General features: G+C 34.1%; 2 protein-coding genes across 6 annotated transcripts in view; one reads left to right on the top strand and one right to left on the bottom strand.

Moving 5' to 3' along the window:
- The window catches only part of LOC110465458 (proteasome subunit beta type-2-like), a 10,808-nt gene extending 4,824 nt beyond the window's left edge, over positions 1–5,984 (bottom strand). Inside the window, exons 1-2 of the mRNA XM_021521282.1 lie at positions 5,835–5,984; positions 2,741–2,863 (exon numbers count right to left, since the gene is read on the bottom strand). Coding sequence (XP_021376957.1) covers positions 2,741–2,863; positions 5,835–5,925 — 214 coding nt within the window. The 5' untranslated portion in view covers positions 5,926–5,984. The remainder of the gene's footprint in view (positions 1–2,740; positions 2,864–5,834) is intronic.
- Positions 5,985–6,122: 138 nt separating this feature from the next.
- The window catches only part of LOC110465460 (microtubule-associated protein RP/EB family member 3-like), a 36,849-nt gene continuing 17,692 nt past the window's right edge, over positions 6,123–25,279 (top strand). For 2 of the 5 annotated variants that reach the window (XM_021521288.1, XM_021521292.1), the window contains exons 1-4: positions 6,123–6,199; positions 19,158–19,288; positions 19,743–19,781; positions 23,201–23,307. In XM_021521288.1, coding sequence (XP_021376963.1) covers positions 19,168–19,288; positions 19,743–19,781; positions 23,201–23,307 — 267 coding nt within the window. In that variant the 5' untranslated portion in view covers positions 6,123–6,199; positions 19,158–19,167. Of the gene's footprint in view, positions 6,208–16,199; positions 16,290–19,157; positions 19,289–19,742; positions 19,782–23,200; positions 23,308–24,836; positions 24,944–25,279 lie in introns of those variants that run through there. The other 3 variants (XM_021521289.1, XM_021521290.1, XM_021521291.1) reach the window with 3 other exon arrangements.

The following is a 25,279-nucleotide window of genomic DNA, read 5'->3' as shown; positions in this document are numbered from 1 at the left end:
GAAATTCACAATTTTGGTAAAGCACCTTAAGACCCTTCCATCTATGAAGAGTATTTGATTCTACCATATCTGGGTCTTGAGAAGAAGATTTTTGAAATTTTAGTCAATTTGACCCTTTTTGGCCCCGCCCCTCAGGCCCCTGGGGGCCGGGGACCAAACCGGCACCTCTTTTTGTTGACCTTTGGCCATGGAAGGTGTCTGCAAAATTTCATTGAAATTGGTTCAGGGGTTTTGGAGAAGAAGTCGAAAATGTAAATTGTTTACGGACGCACAACGGACGACGACGGACAAAAGGCGATCGCAATAGGTCACTCGAGACTTTGTCTCAGGTGACCTAAAAATGTAATAAGAGATCACCTAATGGCTCAAACAATCATATTAACACCAACACAACTGTGAAGCGTGTACAGTATTTGTGAAACACACACTGATACTGGCACAAAGTAGTTATACTCCTCAAATTCCTGGTTCCACTAGCCTGACAATTAGGGCTAGAAGATTTTATGTCGGGGATTCTAGAGAAACATGTCGAGGGACATTCCTAGGAATGGGTTTTCATATTTACAACATTGATCAGTCAGTGTAGTGTTAAATACAGAACCCTTCAATATTTACTATGATGGGTTGTGCAGGATTTTTTTTTTCAAAATCTCCCTACGGGCTAGTACTAGGAACTTGTACACATCTGTATGTACAAGAGGTTCAGGGTTCTCTCACTTTAGTATCATCCACGTAACAGAGTGATCAGGCCTCTGTGACCTTGAGTAAAATTTAAGGTTATTTCTTTGAACTCCTTTGATAGCCATCCATCCAAGCTACCTACCTGTCAAAGCTTTACAGTTAAACTACAGTTACAGTATAGTCCAATGTTTTGTTTTCTAAACTACAGTTACAGCAGTCCAATGATTGTTTTCTAAACTAGTTACAGCAGTCCAATGATTGTTTTCTAAACTAGTAACAACAGTCCAATGAGTGTTTTCTAAACTAGTAACAACAGTCCAATGATTGTTTTCTAAATAAGTTACAGCAGTCCAATGATTATTTTCTAAACAAGTAACAACAGTCCAGTGATTGTTTTCTAAGCTATAGTTACACAGTTAAACTACAGTTACAGGATAGTCCAATGTTTTGTTTTCTAAACTACAGTTACAGCAGTCCAATGATTGTTTTCTAAACTAGTTACAGCAGTTCAATGATTGTTTTCTAAATAAGTTACAGCAGTCCAATGATTGTTTTCTAAACAAGTTACAGCAGTCCAATGATTGATTTCTAAACAAGTTACAGCAGTCCAATGATTGTTTTCTAAACTAGTAACAACAGTCCAGGATTGTTTTCTAAACGAGTTACAGCAGTCCAATGATCGTTTTCTAAACTACTAACAACAGTCCAGTGATTGTTTTCTAAGCTATAGATACAGCAGTCCAATAAATGTTTCATAAACTAGTTACAGCAGCCCAATGATTGTTTTCTAAACAAGTTACAGCAGTCCAATGATTGTTTTCTAAACTAGTAACAACAGTCCAGTGATTGTGTTCTAAGCTATAGTTACAGCAGTCCAATAAATGTTTTCTAAACTAGTTACAGTAGTCCACTGATTGTTTTCTAAACTAGTTACAGCAGTACAATGATTGTTTTTTAAACTAGTAACAACAGTCCAGTGATTGTGTTCTAAGCTATAGTTACAGCAGTCCAATGATTGTTTTTTAAACTAGTAACAACAGTCCAGTGATTGTGTTCTAAGCTATAGTTACAGCAGTCCAATTATTGTTTTCTAAACTAGTTACAGCAGTACAATGATTGTTTTTTAAACTAGTAACAACAGTCCAGTGATTGTGTTCTAAGCTATAGTTACAGCAGTCCAATAAATGTTTCATAAACTAGTTACAGCAGCCCAATGATTGTTTTCTAAACAAGTAACAACAGTCCAGTGATTGTTTTCTAAGCGAGTTAGAGCAGTCCATTGATCGTTTTCTAAACTAGTAACAACAGGCCAGTGATTGTTTTCTACGCTATAGTTCCAGCAGTCCAATAAATGTTTCATAAACTAGTTACAGCAGCCCAATGATTGTTTTCTAAACAAGTAACAACAGGCCAGTGATTGTTTTCTACGCTATAGTTCCAGCAGTCCAATAAATGTTTCATAAACTAGTTACAGCAGCCCAATGATTGTTTTCTGAACAAGTTACAGCAGTCAAATGATTGTTTTCTAAACTAGTTACACCAGTCCAATGATTGTTCTCTAAACAAGTTACAGCAGTCCAAGGATTGTTTTCTAAACTAGTAACAACAGTCCAGTGATTGTTTTCTAAGCGAGTTACAGCAGTCCATTGATCGTTTTCTAAACTAGTAACAACAGTCCAGTGATTGTTTTCTAAGCTATAGTTACAGCAGTCCAATAAATGTTTCATAAACTAGTTACAGCAGCCCAATGATTGTTTTCTAAACTATAGTTAAAGCAGTCCAATGATTGTTTTATAAACTATTTACAGCAGTCCAGCGATTCTTTTCCTTCTTTAAATTGGTGATAGTTTTGGCCCTTTATAACATTTTGGCAATGTCAACTTTTTCTAATCGTATAAAAAATATATAACTAGTCAAATGAGCAGTCCTACAGTCAGCATATGTTTGGTATGGTTTTACACTGTATTCGGTTGAGCGTCCTTTTAACAGGTCATTTAAGTATGTGTGCAACATTAACCATCTCACATTTAACAAAACTGGATATTTAGGTGATATTTACCATTTCGCATCTTATATAACTGAATATTTTTTGAGATGTATTCTGCAAACTGCACCGTGTCACCAGATTCACCACATATGGACATAACAATCTTGTCACTCAGCTTGAACATTTTGTCAACATCTGCAACAAAATGAAATTCAGATTACAATTGTATTACAATAATCTTTGAGTAAGCTTTAATTTAATTTAATTTAATAATATTAATAAGCACTTAATACTGATATTAGTTAGAAATCAACAACAGATATGCATGTTTTATGATGGGAGTATATATATTAAGAATGAAATAATGTTGGAAAAATTAATTCACATAATTTGACAACCTAGTTATTTATTCCACTATAATATGAAAACATATGGTGATTATAGCTACTCCATTACCTAATAAATTAATTGATTGTGCTTTCCTGTCTACTTTAGTGCCTATAAGGTCTAGGAGGTGCTGGGAAATTGGCCAAATCTTTCCAGGTGAGCATCATACAAACATATGAAGTGGTTTCATTTGTAGCCAATAGCCGGTAAAAATACCCTCCTACTACAGATAATTCACCTGCTACTTTCATGAAAAAATGAAAGAAAGATAAGGAGGTACATGTATAATGAAATATACTGAAATTAACCGCCTACTTTGTGTTGGATACATATATATGTAACTGGAAATTTTATTGAAACCCAGGGGTGGAATTAGCCGCTGGCCATGGTCCACGGGCCCACGGGCCCTGTGCACATGGTTTTCACGGTGTACCAGTAGTTTTTTCAACAAACTATCCCTCCTGGACAGTAGATATTTTGTAAATTTATCTAAAATTTCAGCAGATTTTAAAAGCTTCATTTCAAATCTAGAATGTAGCTCAGAGTTTTTAGATTTCAAAATTTCTGGTGGGGGTCAGAAGAGTACCTTTGGCACAATCGCTCGGACTGCCGGCCCTCGTTATCTGGATGAGTGCACTTCAAACAGGACCATGTAGATTTTAACTTATATTGGCCCTTAGGACCAATAACCATTTTTTTCAATTACACCCCTGGAAACCCATGCATAACATGAGAAATCCCTGTCAAAATCTACATGTACCATGAAATTTTCGGATATCCCTTTCCTAGCATGTCAATTTTCTTGCTTAATTTGAATAGAGCACATGCATTTTTATCAACGCAGTGGCAGAGATGAAAAAATAACCTTTGAGGGGTTTTGAGAAACAAACAATGGGATAAATTGGGAAAATAACAACAGCATAAGAACCCTATTTGGAAATTTAGAGGTACCAGGTACTTAACCTTTATTTAAGCCGATCTTTATGACAACATAACGATTTTGTCATTCCTTCTTGTGCTGAAATCTGAGTGTTAACTGTTAGGAATTTATCTATATATACATGTATGTATGCAGTATTTGCTTTTGTTTCTCAATTGGGAATTTTATTAAAGGGATATATTGGAAAAAATCACACACTTTTCAGTTTGGAATAGGTCCTATAAATATCCCCATAAAGTACCCTGATAAAGTTCTTTTAAAAAGAAGAAGAAAAAGAGGGTTTTTCTTTCAACAAAATCCAATAAATAACACAATGAGGTATATTTGTATACAAAAAAATATCAATTCAGTTGTCAAATTTTTTGTGGAAATAACAAATTGTATCACCTCCATCGTTCTCCATTGACTTCAGGATCAATATGGGATCATCCAGTGCAAATGTGACAGGTGTGCTATTTATAGGTTCTCTATAACACATGAAAAGCAATGGAGGTGATACAATTTTGTCATTTCCACAAAAATTTTGACAACTGAATTAAAATGTTTTTGTGCACAATTACACCTTATTGTATTATTTATCAGAATATGTAGAAAAAATGAGCGTTTCCATTTCACTTTATTTCCAAAATTTTATGTGATATTCATACAAACTGTGATAATACTACTACTTGGTGCTGAATATATGCTTTTTACTTGAAATAATATAATTTTTAGTCATATGCATTTTGTGATATCTGAAGGTTATATTTTATAAGTCTTTCATCAAATACCATTCTGCGATCTCATTGCTTGTGTCATGTAATTTTATGTTTGCCATGTTCTGTTCTGTTCTTTGGTAGATTCCTCCGATTGGTTTGCGGAGCACCCATCCAGGGATTACACTAATTACTGGTATAAGTTGGAGGCACTTCCGAATCAAAGTCACATGATTCAAATATTACACTTGGTAGTCTTAAAATGTCAGGTGGCACATATAGATTGTGCTAAAACGGTATACAAAAAGAAGAAAAAATAGTTTAGAAAAAACAGTGTATTCACAGGTTGCTGTTTGCCAACTCTCTACTCCTTGTATACAGTGTATCTTCCAGATGAACTGTCTGGATAACAACTCAATCTTCTCTAGGTCATCATGAGAAAAAGATTGAATTCCAAACTGGATAGCTGAACAGTCAAGTATAATCTGGGTAAAAGTTCCTTGATCACTTAATCAGGTCCAGTACACTCTGCCGATTGAGCTATATAGCTGTAAAGACCTATAATAGCTCTATTGACCTATCTGAAATAGGTCTTTTGAGCTATTTTCAAGTGATTTTCTTTTTTAAGGAAAACGGAACAAAGTCGCATTTAAAAGAAGATTGTATCATTAGGTTGATAACAAAAGACATTAAATATAAGTATTCTTTTTAAAAAATAATGATGTAAAGAAATCGGAAATTTTACATTTATGAAAAATGAAAATAAAAATCTAAATGTATGCTTTTTGTAGTCAACATCATACATTTTGTACCTGGGTATGACTTTCTGTACAATAGTAACCGTTAATAAAAATAATATAAAAATAGTAATTCATTTGAATATAACAAAGTAACTTCTAAAACAACGTTACGACTTACGTCGCAACACCATCGGAGTCTTGCCCTCTGGAAGGCCAATTAACTCTGTCTACGTCAGGGTTGACAGGTGTGTTTAACGTCAAAGTCGTTTGTACAGTGCTCAAACAAGTATATCAAGTGCCTGCGTTTGGGGGAAATATTTATTTTCAGACTTGCTATAGCTACTGTATATACTGGGTAGATAAAACTAAGTGCACTCGCCAGAGCATAACCACGTCGTATTTACCTTGCTTCATGGATACTATACTACGACATGATGCCGTATCTGACGCCATGAGGACGAATCCTTTTCCCTGAATCCCTATTAAAAACTCCATCTTCTTTGCTTATGTTAGGTGAGAAAGCACTTCGCCGGTTTCAACTTCCGTCAATGCGCAGTAAATGATAATATTTTCAGAAGCAAAAATCAAATAAATCGCAAACATATTTAAATAGGTAAATGACAATTTGTTAGTTTGCTCTTTACTAAATCAGCGTAAATGAAATAGTGTGTGGTTTTATTTTGCTTCTTTCAGCAAAATTACACTGTATTAGTTCCGCATAAAAGCCGAGGTGACGAACAGACAGACTGTACAAGAAAGTCGCAGACAGGTAAAAACGTGACTAATTTTCATTATTTCATCGCACAACAACCCTTTTCATTCAAGTAATTGACTGGATTATTTAGAAAGTAACATGAAAAATTGATATTCAAATTCAAAGTTGGATTGTATATGCAGAAATGAGTTGTGTATTCAATGTTTCTATGTGGCGCGGAATGTTCCCATCCCAAAATTATCCATCCATTCATTCCTGCAATGCACATTGTAGAACCAGGGTTTAATCGCAAACGTATTGTTTACAAAAAAGTTCTTGACTTGAAACTTATTTGGTATCGTGATATACTGCTGTCACAAGTGTTCTGATTCATTTCCTTACTCCGATCTGTTTTTATTCTCGAATAATCCTACCGGCTACTGTGCCGGCAACGAATGTTCTAATGTACGTTTTGATACCTGGTAATTTCGGTACAGTGCCTGAAATTGAATTCTCGACGTTTGATTATCAAGGGGTTTTAGTACTAAAATTGGTCCTTTTCTGTGCTTTTACATAAAAATACAAAAAGGCTGTCGATGAATCATTGAATGTCACACAGAATGCAAAAAGCAAACAAAGTGCAGCGTTTAAACATGAGACAAAGTGCTAAAAGTATCATTTAGGGGGTTGACACAAATTAGTGTTGTTATAATTTTAGCTTCTTTCGTCAATCAGTCTTCCACTAGAGCTTGAAGGCGCTTCCTCCAATTATAGTTTCTTCTCAAAATCTGAATGCATTGAAATCATGACTTCAGAAATACTCTATGTAAACATCACTAGAGCAACGGAGGGTGTTATCGTTTTGGATCGATTACAAACCGTTTTTCAGACAATCAGTGTTTTTATGGGTACAGTTACCTTTTTCGGAACCGTTTCATTCAGACAACATCGGTTAAACAAATTTTCTGATTTTTTTTCCAAAGAGAAGAACCGATTCTGTTTTTAGACCTCCCTTACGGGCACCAATAAGATACGTATGGCACCTCAAATTTTTATAACATTTTTATCTGAAATATTTGTCGTCACATAATGGTGTAATCCAACTTCACTCATGAACCGTCTGCAACGTTTTGTCAGTGTCCTATATACATTCGGGGTATTGTTAAGGTCGGAAATAGGGTTGTCGATAACTGCCGCAATTTGAGTATCGGAGGTAGTTATTGACAGTATGTGAAAAAAATACCAATTAATTTTTGCTTTATCCATTAAAAACATATTTTTATGAATAACTTGTACTTCAAAGTTGCCAGTATGATTTCAATATATCTATCGTGAATTGTGTAAGGTGAGTACATGTACCCAACAACAATAGTGTTGTAAAAGTCTATCCAGTAAACAGACATAACTTTACAAGCATAACTAAAATACTAAAAAATCCAAAGTTCTCAATAAAATCCATGTAGATAATTCTTGTAAATATGCTCGATATAAACTGCAATTACAAATTAAAGGGGCTGGACTTGGAAAAAATGTCATATTTTCTAAGATGGCATACACATGCTTAAAATACCTTATGAAATATAATTATACAAATTTTGCTGAAATTCACTCCCTAAGAGAAAAAATTATAAATATATTAAAGAAATCGTAAATTGTCACCTGACAGTCTAAAACTCTCAATTGACACAGATCAGTGATGTAATTTTACCGCACGCGCGTCATCAACAAGGCCAAATGTAAACATCACTGCGAAAGAGAAAGATGCATGCAAAAGTCATGACAGGCACGAGGTATCAATACCGTTATATATAACAACAACATATTGGTAGGAATACTACACTTGCATCATACATGACCTTTGAAAACAATTATTTACATATAGTATTGCTGTCTTGTCCGCTAGTTGAGTCCGACATGGCATATGACGGCCTGCTATTGTTGTTATCTTCACTGCCTCGCTTTCGAAACAACCACGTGACATATATAAATAGATCTGCGCTCAATTTACGCAGGGCTCCCCGAGATTTCAGTGGTCCAAACTGGACATTGCAAGCAGAACTCGACCATCATATTGCACTGTGGTATAAGTTTTGGAAGGCCAGAGAACGCATTTTGACCCATTTATATTGTAATTTTTTCCCCGACCAGCCCCTTTAAGAAAATATCAATATTTGAAGACAATGCAGCCATATATAGACAGAATATAATATATATTTAAAGTAAACAATTACATAGATCAAATGTTGATGAAAATTATTCTGTTATGCAGGAGGTATATAACTAATTATCTTGTGAACATTAAGAACCTAAAAACATTTCCACAATGATTATTTTAAGAAGATTCAATTATGTTTTCTTGAATTAAATTTCTGATTGCTATCATTGTAGGATAAAATGCATCATAATTCAAAAATTTTGGGCTGTTGGAATGCATCATTAGGGATCAAAAGAATATGAAATTGGGATGGGACACCATATTGAAAGGGGAACCTAGAAAATGTGTTTGATCAAAATGCTGTGACGGTGACTGTTTTTATGCATGCGTGCAGAAAAGAGAGCGCTTTTGTTTACATATATGACTTAACATATCACTTGACATGTTTATACCTTTTTTAAGCAATTGGACATCCGTCAGAACAAATGAATGTATTATGAGAGATTGATAATAGAAATAATTAACATTTTAATTTAGCTGTCGATAACTGCCCCTGTCTTTAATATAATGCCACCAAAACAATGATTTCTCCCGGGATTCGTCACATGTACGCTTATTGCAGATGATGAAATATAGAGTATGTTTCCTGACTTCTCCGAAATGGCATCATATAATAACTTACGCAAAACGGTAAACTTGAAAAACACGTTTGAAGCTTAGACTGTCGATAACTGCCTCTATTGCTCTACTTGTTTTTATCTTTTTTCTAAATCAATAAATTCATAGCATGGTCATACATCTGCCAAACCTTATCATTTTATTGGATAGAGGCTCTGGATAAAGGACAGAACATCAATTTTATATATATGGACTATAAAAAAGCCTTTGACACCGTTCTGCATGATTGGCTAATACATGTATGTAAGTAAATTACATTCGTATAACTTCTCAGAACAAATTATTTCTTGGATATCAACATTTTTAAAAGGTCGGAAACAGAAAGTATCAGTAAACGGCGCGGGCTCCGAATGGACCGATGTCACATCGGGAATCCCCCAAGGAACTGTTCTCGGACCTTCGCTGTTCATTATGTTTGTAAATGATCTTCCAATATCGGTCCAGTCAGAAATGTATCTATTTCCAAGATTTTTAAAATAATAAAAAATAGAGAAGATAGTGCTGATCTCCAGAAAGATCTACCTAGTAGATACAATGTGTAAATGGAGCGACACATGACATGGCTACTTAAAATGCATCCCATCAAGTGCAAACACATGAGATTGGGTAAGGAGACAATTTGATGACAGGAAACCCCCGGACCAACCTATCATCTCCATGGGGAAAACTTGCTATCACCCAAGAAAAGGATATCAGGGTTATCATGGACTCCGATTTATCCTTTAATAACCACATCAGTTAAAAAGTAAAAAAAGCGAACACCATGTTTGCACTTCTCGGTAGAACATTCCAATTTATGGATCAAAGGTCGTTTGTTCAATTATACAAATGCCTAGTACGCTCACAATTGGACTATGTGAGCCCTGTGTGAGCACCATATCTAAAAAAGCACATTGATAAGATAGAGGGAGTGCAACCAAGTGCCTCCCAGGCATGAGTAACCTCAGCTACAGCCAGAGACTGGAAAGACTAGTACTCCAGCTACCAACATTTACCTTTAGAAGAGCAAGATGGGACATGATAGAACTATATAAAATTATTAATGGAGGATACGACCAGGAATGCTGCAATGTTATTGGAAGACGCCGCTCAACAACACAGCCGTCAAGTAAACTCAAAAAGGATATACCCAAACACTCTTCAACCATGCTAAGGAAAAACTCTTTTTCTATAAGATCGGCATCAACATGGAATAAATTACCTCAATATGTTACTTCAGCAAATAATGTTAAACAAATTTTAAAATGAACCAGACAACCACTGGAAAAACCAAGAACTTTTTTTAAATTACAGAGCTGCAATCAAATAATTGTCAAATTATTTATATTATATGAATAATAATACTTTGTATGTATTTTTTGAGTCTGATATAGAGCGCTTATGTATAAGCCCTGAACCGGAAATAAACTCATCTTATCTTATATGCTACCAGTACCAGGATTGTCTGTGGAGTCGGGTCCCACCCTTAGGGAAACATTCGAGATCCTATGGTCACCATTTAACAATAGAGAATTTATTCAATGCTGAGCCTGAAGATTTGGATACACATGTCGATATGCTACCAGTGCCAGGATTGGCCCTAACCTTGAGATTTATTTTCAATTTTATTTTGACATGATTGCATGATATCCATATGAGCAATTCAGGTCCCCCCTAGCAGTGATTGTTTTTAGGTGAATTGAGGCCTCATAAATAAAATAAAGGCTTTTCCCGTAGATATCATATTTATCATACCTACGGAAACAGATGCTTTGGGGGGGTTTTGGCTACATTGTGGAATAGCTTACCTTCTGCTATTAGAAAGTCAAATACCCTGGCCAAGTTCAAGAGGGACATCAAAACTCGCCTCTTCACGTCTGCATTTTAGAATCTTTGCAAAGACGTCATGTAAATACCACTCTTTTATTTGTTCAATTATGTGCACATTGCTTGCTAAAATGTATAAAAGTGATTGTAAGCCTTTGTTTTTTGTTTTCACAATTATAACCATTACTATTATCCATATGTTGTAAAACGCTTTAGAGTAATTTTACAAATTATATAGGGTGCTATATTAATGTTGTATATTATTATTATTATTATTTCCTACTGCATTTTTCCAAAATCAATTTAATCATTGCAAAAATGACTTTTCCCAAAAAACATATTTTTTGTGTGTTTAATATTACTAAAGACACAAGTCAAACCCCCTATTGAAAGAGAGACCAGTAGAAAATTGCTGCCTTTAGGGAATACTGCAAGATATATCGTATCGAGAGCAGAACCTTTGGATTTCAACGACAACTAGTTCCAAAAACTAATTTGATGGCTAAAAAAACACTTGTGACTGCAGCTTGACTTTGTTTTAAAAGAAAAGACTGTTATATACTTGACTGTTTTTAGTCCATAAATATTAAGTTCTAATTTTCGTCATTGCTGGTTCAGTTGAAGTTTACATAAGTGTTACTTTGAGTCCCTGCTGCTTAATAGTATCATCCAACTTTGACTCTTTGCTGTATGCAAAAATGACAAGCTTCACAACTATCCTCATCTCATTTTATTAATTCAAATTTTCTTGTTTATGGCTTCGAGCATTTTTATAAATATTTCCAAAAGTTTTTATATTCTGTGCAGCCCTTTTCCTTATAACGAAAAATGATGGACATTACAATATATATGAATGTTTGCAATAAATCTTGAAAATTCTGCCCTTTCTGTACGTATAAAAGGGAGTCAACTTTACTTGTTCTGGAATTTTATATAATTGTTAAAAAATTAAAAAGTAAATATCAACAAAACAATGCCAATGTTGCTATCCAGGAATTATAAATGCACAACATCAAGAGATTAATATCATGACCAGGCAATAGAGTAACTCAAAACTTGAGAGGCTGTTTTTGTTACTTTATTTTCTGTATAAAAGGGGGAGGGGGGAGGTCTTTTTTGCAATTGTATAACTGGCGCAGTGCAAGTAGTACCTTTTACCTTAGGACCACAGGACATTGGTCCAGGATATTTGGTTGCATTATAGCTTCTATAGAAGCCCCACAAGTCTTGTTTAGTTATATAATTACCTATTGTTAAAATCCAGGGTCAAATTCTTTTTAATGATAATTAAAAAGCCTTAGTAATAACATTCGATAAAGCAATACAAGCCTATTGGGTCTCTGGTTATTAGTATACATATTACATCTTCACCTCAAATTATTTCAGTGTCCTGTGTGAATAATGTAGGTCACAGTTATAACTATATAATTATAATGTGATTGAAACAAGGAAATATAATAGGGACATTAATATTTGTGTCCCATAGAGTGTGAATGCATGCAGTTCAGATTTTTTTAACAAGAAAACAGAAAGGCTGGAACGTGTAACTGATAACCCGGTTGCGGTTCGGTTACGAGTACTCTCCGTTTAGCAAATCTATGTACCCACAAGCCATCCCAAAATGTAGGTCAGTATTTATTAACATCCCGGGCGGAAATATCACTCCTGACTGCTGATTGACAGACCTCGAAAACACTCGTGATCAGTATACTTGCTTTACTATTGAGTGCATGTAAACATAAGATCAACTGATTGAATGTAAACATAAGATCAACTGATATTCTGTTGAACAATATAACTCATCTTCACTGGTAGCTATCGGCAGTGTTCCAACCCTAAGTGGTGCACAGAAATACATGTGCATATCGTTGACAACACATAAGAGTAAAGTGATACTACGAAAATTTCCCTTTCGGGAGGCTAGCGATATGTAACCAGTTCATAACGATTTTGAGAATTTGCTACGTTTTACAGAGTTCTGTATTCACAAAACATAAGTATTGAGTTATCTTTGTTTATGCAAATGAAGTAACAATCTTTGTATCAAAATAAAGAGCCATTGCATTTTTGGTGGCTGTATTTCATTGCACAAGAAAACATGGTTACCCGGTTTTGGTTCGAATAAGCACACGTTATCCGAATGGCATTTTTTCTAACCGTTGCAGCCCTAGAAAACGGGGACAGGTTGAGGGGTTTTAATGATTGGAGAAGTGGCTTGCAATTGGATTACCATGGAAAAAAAAAATTTTAATTGCAAAAATGTTAATGAAAATGTAAATGATATCTTGCAATTAAATTTCCATTTTCATTGGGATAAAAACCATGCAGGATTTAAAAAAAGAAAAACCTATTTTTATAAATAAGACACCTTCATTGAGAGTGTATGGTATCAATATACCTGGGTATATAGGGGTGTAATATAATTGCATTGTTTCAGCTTGACAATGACTGTTGTATTGTGGATTGGGGTAAACATACGTTATATACCATAAGTTCTATATATATATTTGACCTGAATTGATAAATATGAAATTTAGAAATATGTAGACTTTAGCATGCCTTTATAGATACAGTTTGAGATAACACTTTATATGTGATTGTTACAGTAGTTTGTGATCACCTAGTACATGGTATATGCATTGATATGTAGCATCTGTTAAAGGTGCATTCAAGTTGTACTTTGAATTGTGATGTCAGTTATAAAACCTGTGTAAGGACACTGGGATGAAAAGTGGATTGTTTCATGTGATTGTATAGTGTAATCAATTGTTGAGTTGATCTTGGATTACTTCATTCTGTACATGTTATGATAGTTTTTACATAGCTTTTTGAAATGTCATACTATCATCGTGGTGTAGATCCAATCGAGCAGTATAGACAGCGAGAACAAGTACTTCAGGCACAAAGAAAAGCAGCTAGAAATGGTCATGCATCAGACTTGTGGCATAAAGCTAGGGTTGGCATATTGAAGAACAAAAAACATGTACAATTTGATGGTGATGATAGTAATAAGCACGATCCATACACATATAGACTGATGGTCGCCTCTAGATCTTCACCTCAATCAACTGCCAGTGGTCGTGGGGCTGACCTCTGGCGAAGGGCTAGGATGGGCGTTCTAAAAACCAAAAAAGGATCTCAAACTCATAGTGATTGCCACAATACAGGACTGGTAGGATTTAAGTGGGTATACAAATATTTGAGGTTTTATTTCATTATTTTTTTCAATGTTTGATATTTTTAAAAGTATATATATATATATGCAGTGTGTTTATTTTTAAATGTGTATAGAGGAAAAAAACTGGCATGTAATGCAAATGTACAACATGCATACTGTTTATTAGGGGTTCTGTTTCTATTTGGCTTAAGGAAATTGTCTACGAATCTCTGGGGAATGTGATGCAAATAAACCCAACTCATAATTATATTGGACATCCAGTACTAGTTTGACAAGGGTGTTTTGTAATCATATTTTAAAAGTGTACTGTGTAGCTAACAGTTTCTTACCTATACTGTATATACATGTACAAGTATACCACATGTATACCATATGACCTATGTACTCTACCACAGAATTCATTTAATATTTATAAGTATTGACATGGTTTTCCAGAGGTAAGTGTGGTTGCTGGTACAGTAATTTATAAGGGATCCATAAATTTGATATTGGTCAGAGTTCTGCCCTTTGTACTGCCATTTGTAGAAACAATAGATAGTAATATAAGGACTTTGGTGTTGTTAATAGGTTCAGCAATCAATTTATATTTGGTCACGTGACGAGGGGGTATACGTACTGGTAGAGAGTATTTAGGGGCTATATCATGCACACACTCCATTTTATTCTCAATTGAAAATAGCCCCTCCATCCTCTCAATAATCCAGATAAATTCCCGTTATTTTTACATAAATTGTCTTGTGTAAAAAGTGAATGACATAAATACAATGTTTTAGAAAAAAATCATTCTTTATTTCCGCTTCTGAAAGTGGCCTCCACCAAGTACTTGTCCTAATCATTCGAAACATGCAATTTCATGGTTGTAGTTTGTGAAAAATATTGGTATTCTGCTGTGAAACAAACATACATATTATAATTGAAGCCTACTAGAAAAATCATCAATCATATGTCATATCACAATTTCCATCAGGAAGTCCAGCGAAATCAAGCTTGTATGTATTTAATCATTAACTAACGATTATTTTCTGTTGCCCAGTGCCTGAAATGCAAAATACAACATACAGTCTACATAGATTGCATCATATTTATACATTCAAAGTAGTATATACATATATAGTTTGCTACAGAGGTCTAGTCTGTAGCTAATATTGATGTTTCGGTTATAAAAAACACCACCTTTTGGACCGTAAAATCATCTTGAACTTGCCTGTCTACACGTACATGTAAATTGGGATATCTTTGTTGTCTTGGGGAGTTGTTGGGATGCTTGCAACTTGAATCGGTTCCAAACTTATCAGTTTGATGTTGAACTCATGCTGTCGTCATGATACAAGACTACTTTCATGTGATATAGTTTTTCGAGATTGTGGCTAATTAATGGTAAATCTATACCTTACTGCTATGTACTATTTATATCATTTAGGACATAACATGTACTTAACATAGAAATAGCCTCTATATCTTATTATGATAAACCTTTAATTTGGATCTATTTGAGTTGTGTCATTCTATTACATGTATAGTATTTGATTAGGTAGCTATATAGGAGCTAGTGCTGGGTAATATAGGCTTTTAAAGAATCTTCAGTGATATTACAGTATATACAAGGTTTGAGCACATTTCTTCAGTATTTTTGTTGTAATTTGGGTGTGTAGCATCTCTCTAGGTTTAGCCTCATTATAATCAGGTCCAGTTACATACAGGTTTATATATTGCATCATACATTGTATCCTGAACTTTTCCGACTTAATAAACAAGGATTATGATATTAGCACTAGTCTGATCGATTCATCTGTCATAATCAGCTGAATGTGTCAACTACTGTTGGCCTTTGTCAGTTAATTCAAGCTTAATCAATATTCTGCAGTATGAATCACCATCCATTTACACAAAAATGTAACATTACATCTTTAGACCAAGTCTAGACATCTGACAGATGTATGGTCTTGCTCCATGTTCTCCTGTGTAGAGAAGTTAGGTGTTCTCTCCATTGAAAATCAGACTGTAGTCTCTGAAGTCTATTTTTTCTTTAAAATACTGCCAAAAGTGGATTAATAATTTCAAAACCATTGATAAGGCACAGGAATATGATGTGAAATTTCTTTTTCTTTTTGAAAGACGAGAAATCCAGCCTCATTTAATATTCTATTCAGCTGGCCATGCAGACTCTAGCTCTGTAATCTATAGTGATTCATTGGAATTCCCATCCCAGCATGTGAAACATCACCTACACAATATTTCCCCTCAATATATATGGATTGATCACAGCTGCCATTTACAGTGGAGTCCAGTACTTTTCTGTTATTTCTGACATGTCCATAGGTTGAGGTCTTACTCCTCGTGTAACACTTGTAAGTATATATATAAATTGTACAGTTTCAGTGTATGATGCTGTAACTTTATCATTGTGAGATCCAGTAATCTGTTGAAGGGTTAAAATGTTTCCGGTGTAGTCCTAGAGTGATGATCAGACATAGTGTAACTGGCTGTCTGAAGTGTCTACCCACTGCATAGGATCCACATATACTTCAACATTCATAATAACTGCATGCAGGATGCATGGTGTCACTGTATGTAACACATTGAGAACGTAAACAAAAGTAACTACATGGGATCACTAGCAGATCACTTAATATTTCCTCAGAATAATAATTCTAGGGTCACTGCAATCTCGTTGATGTTGTTTCATATAAAAACAGGTACAGAGTTTTCCACAATCCCTTATCTAGTTTATGCATATACAGGTAGAAGCTAGACTTCTGTCATGTTTTCTTAATTTCATCTTCCTCTTCAGAATTTGAGTTCATTATTTTATTTTGACTTCAGGTGAATGCATGCATACGTTTATAGTTCATGTATATTGTATCTTCACTTGTATCTATATAGATCTAGAGTCAACTCAATAATCATACTGATAAATTGGCAATTTAAATTGGGTTTCAATATTATTACTTTATCTTTGAAATTTTCACTTGATTTTATTTTAATTAAAGAAAAGTAGCATATTCTTGTGTGTGTTTATAATTAAGGGGGGCAGAGAGTGATGTCTCAAACTAGAACAAAATTATCTATATCCAGGGTTTTTTCAAATTCACCTAGCTAATGTCCCTGCAATAAGGTCATAACTGGCACAAAAATGATCAACTTTGAAGGATATCATATGTTTATAGTATACATTGTATACATAACACATTTTGAAGTCTTTCCTGGGGAGATTTCTTAATGAGATTTTAACTATTAATTGTAATATGCATGTAGCAAATCAGAAAACACAATTTAGTGCACTGTATTAAATATCTATTTAATCTTATATGTGTTGTCAATAGTTGATGACATGGCTATACATACCGAGCACTAGTCACTGTTACATTGTTTGAGATGTATGGGCCAGACGTCCAAGTGTTCAATGTATATATCCTGGTATCTATACTGGTACATGTTTATTATTCTGTATGATCGGAGAATATTTAGGTCAGTTTCACTAGTTGTAGTATATACATTGTATGTACCTAATTAATGGTTTGTACTTTGTACTGGTTTATCTCCCCTGGTCAGATCTGTCTTCTCAATTACTGTAACTTATCGTAGATTGACCTGGTAGCATTATTAGTAAGGTGTGTAGTCCAGGACGTGGTAATTCAGTAAGGTTGTGGGCCAACTCTGATAGGGTGTCCCACTGTTCAATCTAAACTTTTTATCCCTGTATCTGATCAGTTTATCAGCTGCAGGCTTCTTGCCCAACATCTGTATTCCTACTCCAGTATTCCAAATATGTAGCCAAGGGTGATAATCAAATGCAGTTTTCCTAGATACTAGACTAATGATACTGAATCAAGTACATATAATACAAACTGCTGCTGGTTCTTCATTATACATTTTTACTTGAAATGTATGGCATGCTGTTTAATTAAAATGTTTGCAAATACAATTTACTGTCAAAGTGTCAATATGGGTTGAGTGGCGTTTATATTTGTTAGCAAAATGACAAACTCCGATATCTATATTCCAGAAGTCTTGATATGATCTAGAGCTGTATATATATACATGTACATTGAGATGGGTGTAGTATGTTGAAAGCTGGGGATATAAACTAACAAGGAAAAGAATAGAAAATTGTGCTTGATTGCATATTCTTGGACAAGAAGTGTGCCTGTATCAACAAGTCTGATTAGAACCCACATGTGCATGCCTCCTTCTATAGGACTATTCAATTGCCAAAATGTAGTCAAATACCTTTTAGAAAATTGTATGCTATAAAGTACTTATACTTTAGCTATCAGGGTTCTACATTAACTGTTAGGGTTGCATTGTTACAACATCATTGTACATTTGAAAAAAAAAGATATAATTAGAAATTATGATGCTTATTTACTCGAGGCAGTATTTTACTACTGTACAATGTGCAGGCAGAGTTGGTGTGTCTTCAAACTATTTTTTTTTATCAAACACAAAAAGAGTCCAAAGACATGCATACACGACCATAGATTAGTCATTTTACTTCCGACTATAAGTAATCGGGTATCATGAATTTCAATGTCAAATCAATCATGGTTTGACTATAACATTAAAACTTTTCGAGAGCTAGCCTATATATATAATGAGATTTGGAGCAGACCTAAAAACTGAATAAACAAACAATTTTACTCTAAAAACTCTAATACAACATTTCTGTCTATATCTAGCTACATACATTGTAGATATAGGTATTTAGAAAATACCCATCCAATTTTATTTTTAGTGAATACTTCTCAAATTATTTCTTTTTCATTCTGTGATAATCAATGATCAATCAATGTTTGAGAAGTAGTGACCTATCATGAATTTTGAAGTGATTTGCAATGCTACATTTAATGTACATCTACCAGTATATAGGAGTCATAGTTATTGGGGGGGGGGGGGGGGTAAATTTAGCACATTCACGTCCGCGACAAATAATCGGGTGGTCATTCATGTTCAAGCTCATCAGCTGGCATGGTGGGTTGATCATGAAGAGACCTAACCATATTCTTCATTCGAAACAGGCTTTATAGGATGTTTTTATAAATACTGTGTATACACAAATATGTAGCTGGATATATAACACTAAGAGTGAGCAAAGCAGTTCAACCGATTTAAACAAAGTTTGAGTAAACCAGATTCTACTGTAGCAACTGTATTCCTTAATATTTATGCATTTAGAGAAAATAGCTGTATGTACATGTGTTCTTTTTACATTTCAGACAACAAACCATGGCGGTGAATGTCTTTAGCACGAGTGGTACCTCTGAGAACATGAGCAGACATGACATGCTTAATTGGGTCAATGACAATTTACAAACCAACTATTCAAAAATAGAAGAATTATGTTCAGGTAAATATAATAGAAAGTGTACATACTTACAATGCGAGTCAGACTGTTATATAAAAGTTTTGTGATTTAAGTTATGTTAAATGTGTGATATGTTATTTCACAAACATTTTTGAGTAATGCTACATATTGGTATCAACTGCATGATCAAGATACTTTTGGTCAAGCTAAGAGATACGTATAGGATTAACATTTTTTGTCCAGGCTTAATTTTCAGATGACTTCAAGTTCTAATAAATAAATAAATATCCTTAAGGTCGAGATTAATACTTTTTATTTGGGCCTCTTGTATTCTCGTTGTACCTGGATTTGTATGTATTGAAAAAGTGTCCTAAATAACAATTATGACAAAAAGCAGGCTTTCTGATATGAATGTCTCATTAAGTTTTCAGACATTAATGATAATTATGTACTGATATATCTTGCCACTAATTACACTTTCATTTTGATATTACAGGTGGTGTTTACTGTCAGTTCATGGACATGCTGTTTCCAGGTAAAGTATATATATATTATAATGTTTTAATCATCCTTTATGTATAAAGCTTTCATACAAACAAATTTGTTGTTTTAAATTATTTGAAATGAGAATATTTATAAATAATTCTGAACATGTTTTTATTGTGTCATATTTTAACAAATGTATTTGGCTAGTTGTAATTGCAGTTAACTAGTTAACTAATATAAATTCTTTGGCTGATTGGCTTACTCTGAAAATAGGTCTGTAAATGTATTGCCATCTTTTCTAGGTAGTGGACATTTCACATATCTATTTCATTGAAATTTAACTTGCACACCCAAATTATATGTCATGTTGGCTGCAAACAGTGTTTGTGGCAAAAGAGATGATATTACAATAGCTGCACGTATGGTTAGCCATTTACATTATATATAATGACAGTTAAAACGGTCTTATAGCATTTATGTATGTACAATGTAGCTTTAATCTTGTGTCAGTTGTACACATGTAATATCCTTGTTGTAGAGAAAATTGATATAATTCATGACCACACCTTTTTAGGTCACCTGAAACAATACTCAAGTGACCTATTGAGATCGCCTTTTGTCCGTCGTCCGTTGTGCGTCCGTAAACAATTTACATTTTCGACTTCTTCTCCAAAACCCCTGAACCAATTTCAATGAAATTTTGTAGAAACCTTCCATGGCCAAAGGTCAACCAAAATTGTGAATTATATGGTCCCCAGCCCCCAGGGGCCTGTGGGGCGGGACCAAAAAGGGTCAAATTGACTAAAATTTCAAAAATCTTCTTCTAAATATCCAGATATAGTAGAATCATAACTCTCCATAGATGGAAAGGTGTCAAGGTGCTTAATCAAAATTGTAAATTTCTTGACCCTTGGGTCTCACGTTTCCTCCTGGGGAGGGGANCCCTGAGTTGACAGTTTGATACTTTGAAAATTTTGAGCCAGCCCTACCCCCAAGGGCTGTAGGGCGCCTAAAGTATCAGTGTGCTAAAATTTCTTCATTTTCCTTGTTTAGAATCAGAGGTGCTAGTTTCAAATACTTTTCAGTCTTAAATTTGTATGCTAGATATTGAATAAGGTTGTTTTATTGTTTTTTGTCACTTTGAATAATACTTCTGTTCATGTTTTAAAAACAAAAATCAACTCTCTGTATAAATATATCAGAACTCGGGTGACCGTTACGGCCCATGGGCCTCTTGTTATCTGTTTTGTGACCCAAGACTCTATTTAGTAAAGTGTGTCTTATGCCTTGTTCCTTACAGCCAAATTCAGATGACAGCTGTGTATAGTATGTTTGTTGATTTTTTTCACAATATCTAGGTAATGGCAAGGCTCTTCCTTCCTGTTAATAGTTGTAAAATTACTGCTTCTAAATGAAGAATACCTATGCCTTACAGATCTTCTAAAGATATACAAATCTCTTCTGTTTTAAGTAGTTTCTTGATCTCCTTTTTTATTGTGGTACATAATTTTATCATGAAGATAGTCCTGGACTTGTATTGTAATTTTCATCATTCGTTACTACCAAACTTTGAAACAATTTGAAACTAAAATTAAAAGAAAATTGCATTTTCAAGTGACAATTAGCAATGTTAACCATGTATCCAGGGATGTACAATTCCATCTATATCTTTATAGATTTAGATTTTGAAATTTTTTACTCGTAGTAAAAAATGTGTAATTTTCATTTGCTCTGAGAGAATATCTACCGGTTGTTTAAGGCAAACGTGCATGTGTATCACTCATGGAATCCTACACCCCTGGTATTAACTTATTACATACAGTTTACATACATTGCAGTTTGTGTAAGATTTCTTCCAATATAGACATTTTAAACTTAAGTTGAATTTGTCTTACAAAAGGTTTTGAGCATTATTTCCTGTTCAAATATTATAATTAACGTGTTTTAAATCATCATTGTTAGTTATAAAATTTTATTCATAGTTAAATGCAGGGCAAGTAATTAAAATTACCAGGTCTTGTGAAATATTTAGGTCCTTTTCTAAAGAAGTGTTCCATAAAAAATTATGTGTTTCCATGCATTATACAGATTTATGGTTGTTCGAAATTTGAATATTTGAAATAGAAATAAAGAAAGAAAAGCCGAAAAACTGCAGGGATCAAACTCAGGACCTTTACATTGCAAAGCGTACTCACGATCAATATTGCCATCCAGGAATTATGAATGTAAGGCATCAAAATGGTGTCCAAATAAGTTGACAGGGGAGCTACTCTAAGCCAGAAAAACTCCTTTTGGTTGCCATTTCGTCATCTTCTGTGTAGAAGGGGGGAATGCTCCTAAGTAAAACGACTCTTGATGAGTGGAACTTTTCTTGGCAATTATAACTGATGTGGTACCCCTTACCTTAACAGGTACAAATAATGTACATGTAGGACTGGGATCATTTTAAAGGTCATGAGCAGAAATGTGACTCAGTTGCTCTTAAAGTTTTCAAACAAGCAGACCTATATATCACATATAATTTTGGAGCATTAACCTATTACAATGCCTCAGTATTGCCATTCTTTAAGTTAGGGTTTTTAACTGTTTGTTCATTTATTTCCATAAAAAAAAATTATGACTCCAAAAGGTGCTTGAACTAACTAATGATATATATATGGTAACAAAGAACAGTTATTAAGAATATATATATTTAAATAAAAAAAATAAAGAAGGGAAACATGACACTGATGCTTTACGTGTACATGTATATAGGTAATACATAGTATAACTTAAGTTGTGCATCAAATAGCATTGTTGTCTTGGGCTATGTGATCAGCAGGTACATATGATAGAATTCATATTCTCCATTTCATAGATAAACTATTATTCTTGGTTGGTAGCTACAGTATGAACAGATAGATACAGACTCCATTGAAGACAAAACGTTTCAAACATATTATTACAGTATGACTAGGAGTAAAATTCTTGATTTAGTTGAGAGAGTATGCTAACATATATATAGGGTGATTGCTATTTTCATCACACTTTAGTTTATTCTGGTTTTAAATGGTGTGCCTTTTTATATTTTCTTTATAGTAATGATTGCATTGGATAGGTACAGTAGCTAAGTTTATATTTCTGGTTTTAGGTCAACTGTATTAAATCATCTAGGGTGCTGCTTTTTTTTTTTTAAGTTGGGACTTACTGACGAAATCACATTTGCATAGCGAGACTGAAATTCTGAATCAATCATTGTGAACTTAAACATTTGTTTTAATTATTCTTCAAATAGTCGAACTTTGCTGTTTTCCAACAGCTCTAATAATGAACTCTTACCTTATCCTTTTTTCCCTCTAATTGGGTAAAGGAATGTGGGGATCATACATCTGTATATTAATTTGTACATTGTATTCTATGTTTACTAGCCTGGAGTGCTATTGCTGTATAAATTGTCATCAAATGTATCATGATTCAATTGTATTTCAGGAAATCTCCCTGTGAAAAAAGTAAAATTCGTTACTAAGTTAGAACATGAGTATATAGCGAATTTCAAGCTGCTGCAAAATTGTTTCAAGAAACTGGGTGTGGACAAGGTGAGATGAGAGAAAACACTGAACAGGAGGGTCGGTCTGAAGCAGAACTTTCCTCTCAAGTCGCTAACACCAGCCTCTTTGCATTAACAGTCAACTTTTCTGCTTATCTATGTACACATTGCCTTGTTGAAGTCATGCCAATCTTTCCATATATTTTACATACTGTAAAACAGTTCAATTTATTGGAATCAAATTTAGATTTTAATCAAAAACGTTTTTTTGGGGGGGTAAAATTTCCCTGTGACAGCATTCTTGTAATCTCTCTATATAATTCCATAATGTTATAATGTGGGAGGTAAATAAGCCCAAGACAGTTAATGTATACAAGGTAGAGTGTATAGTCACACTCTCTTGAGCTCAACCTGATTTGGTAATAGAAAAGAGTGAGTACATGTAGTTTCAATTCGAAGTTTCATCCATGATCATTTTGTTTCCAAAACTTGGATCTGTCAAAATCAACATGTCTATATCTTTTGAAATTACATCAATCTCCGAAAGTATGAAAACTATCAAAACCTTGACTCCTGTACTCCTTGTGAGGTAACAACGAAAGAAATTGCAATTAAAATTACAGTTGCAAATGTTGCAATTAAAGAAATAAAATTTTCTGAAATCTTCAAGATGTTAATGAAAATTTTGGGGAGAATCTTCGTACTTTCCTGTCATAGGGCAAATTTTGCCCGACTTGGTTAATGAAGAAATTGGTGTTACAAAGGCATGTTTTTTGTGTTAGAATTTAGTGTGTGTTTCAATCTTTGGTGCCTTTCCATTAACAATGAAAGATACAAAATTAGAATTTAACAAAATTAATGGTTCTACAGTATCGCATGAACATCATGTTTTTAAATGTTTGGAGAAAAGGATGACTCAACAGGGTAACCATTATGGTTTATACATATACCAATATATGCCACTTCTATACATTGTTTACCAAAAAGGAAAATATCTTTAAGTAACATGCACATGTAAAAAAAAATTAAAAGGTAATTAACATGCTCTGAAAACTTCCTATGGTTAAATTTAATTACAGTATTATAGAGTTGGCATTGCTGATATATTTATCGACCAAAAAAACATTGTCCTTTGGCATGAAGGTACAATTCGGCAACACTAGCTATAGCTGTATGTATGCATGGGCTTTTTGGTTTGATTTGGTAAAGGGATACTAATTGATGTTACTTCATTAATATTGTTTACTTTTCAGCAGACTGACTGAGTTTGTGCCTCCATGCTTACCTAAGCTGAAACGGCTATGATTGCTGGTGAAATAAGTTGTATCTATATTGACAAAGTTCAAAAACCACTTTTGCAAAAATTCTTAAAGAAGAAATAATTGTTTGAAAAAAGTTAACAACTTGTGCCAGCAATCATTTCCACTATAGTATTTCACTTGCATTCTACACCGGTTCAAACAGCTCTCCAGGTATATATGTATATGTTCCATTGTTTAGAAATTTATAAAAAGCTTATATTGATTGAACTTTTCAAATAAATTTTCATTGCCAAGCTTGTTTTTTACTTTGTTTCAGGATATATACCTATGAAGCAAGTGAAATTCAATACAAAACTAGAACATGAATATATACAGAATTTCAAAAAACTGCAAGGCAGCTTTCAAAAACTGGGTGTTGATAAGGTGAGTGGCTAAGGTCTTGACCCTTGACCTGATGTCATCTCCATAATGCCACTGTATCACCAGCACATTGGTTGTTTAGTAGAATATGCTGCTGTTACTCGTGAATTTGCTGATCTTTCTGGCACAGTTTTGTCTGTTTTTAGGTCACCTGAGCTTTAGCTCAAGTGACCTATTGCTATCCTTTTTCGTCCGTCGTCGTCCGTCGTCCATCGTCCGTCGTCCGTCGTCCGTTAACATTTTACATTTCAAACTTAAAGTCAAGTTCTGCTGGGCCGATTGAACTGAAAGTTGGTAGGAATGATCGCCTCATGGTCCTGACAAAGTGTTGTTATTTTT

The sequence above is a fragment of the Mizuhopecten yessoensis genome, unplaced genomic scaffold (genome assembly GCF_002113885.1).
Source record: "Mizuhopecten yessoensis strain PY_sf001 unplaced genomic scaffold, ASM211388v2 scaffold11079, whole genome shotgun sequence".
NCBI classification, from domain to species: Eukaryota; Metazoa; Mollusca; class Bivalvia; order Pectinida; family Pectinidae; genus Mizuhopecten; species Mizuhopecten yessoensis.
This window is presented reverse-complemented; position numbering and strand designations above follow the sequence as displayed.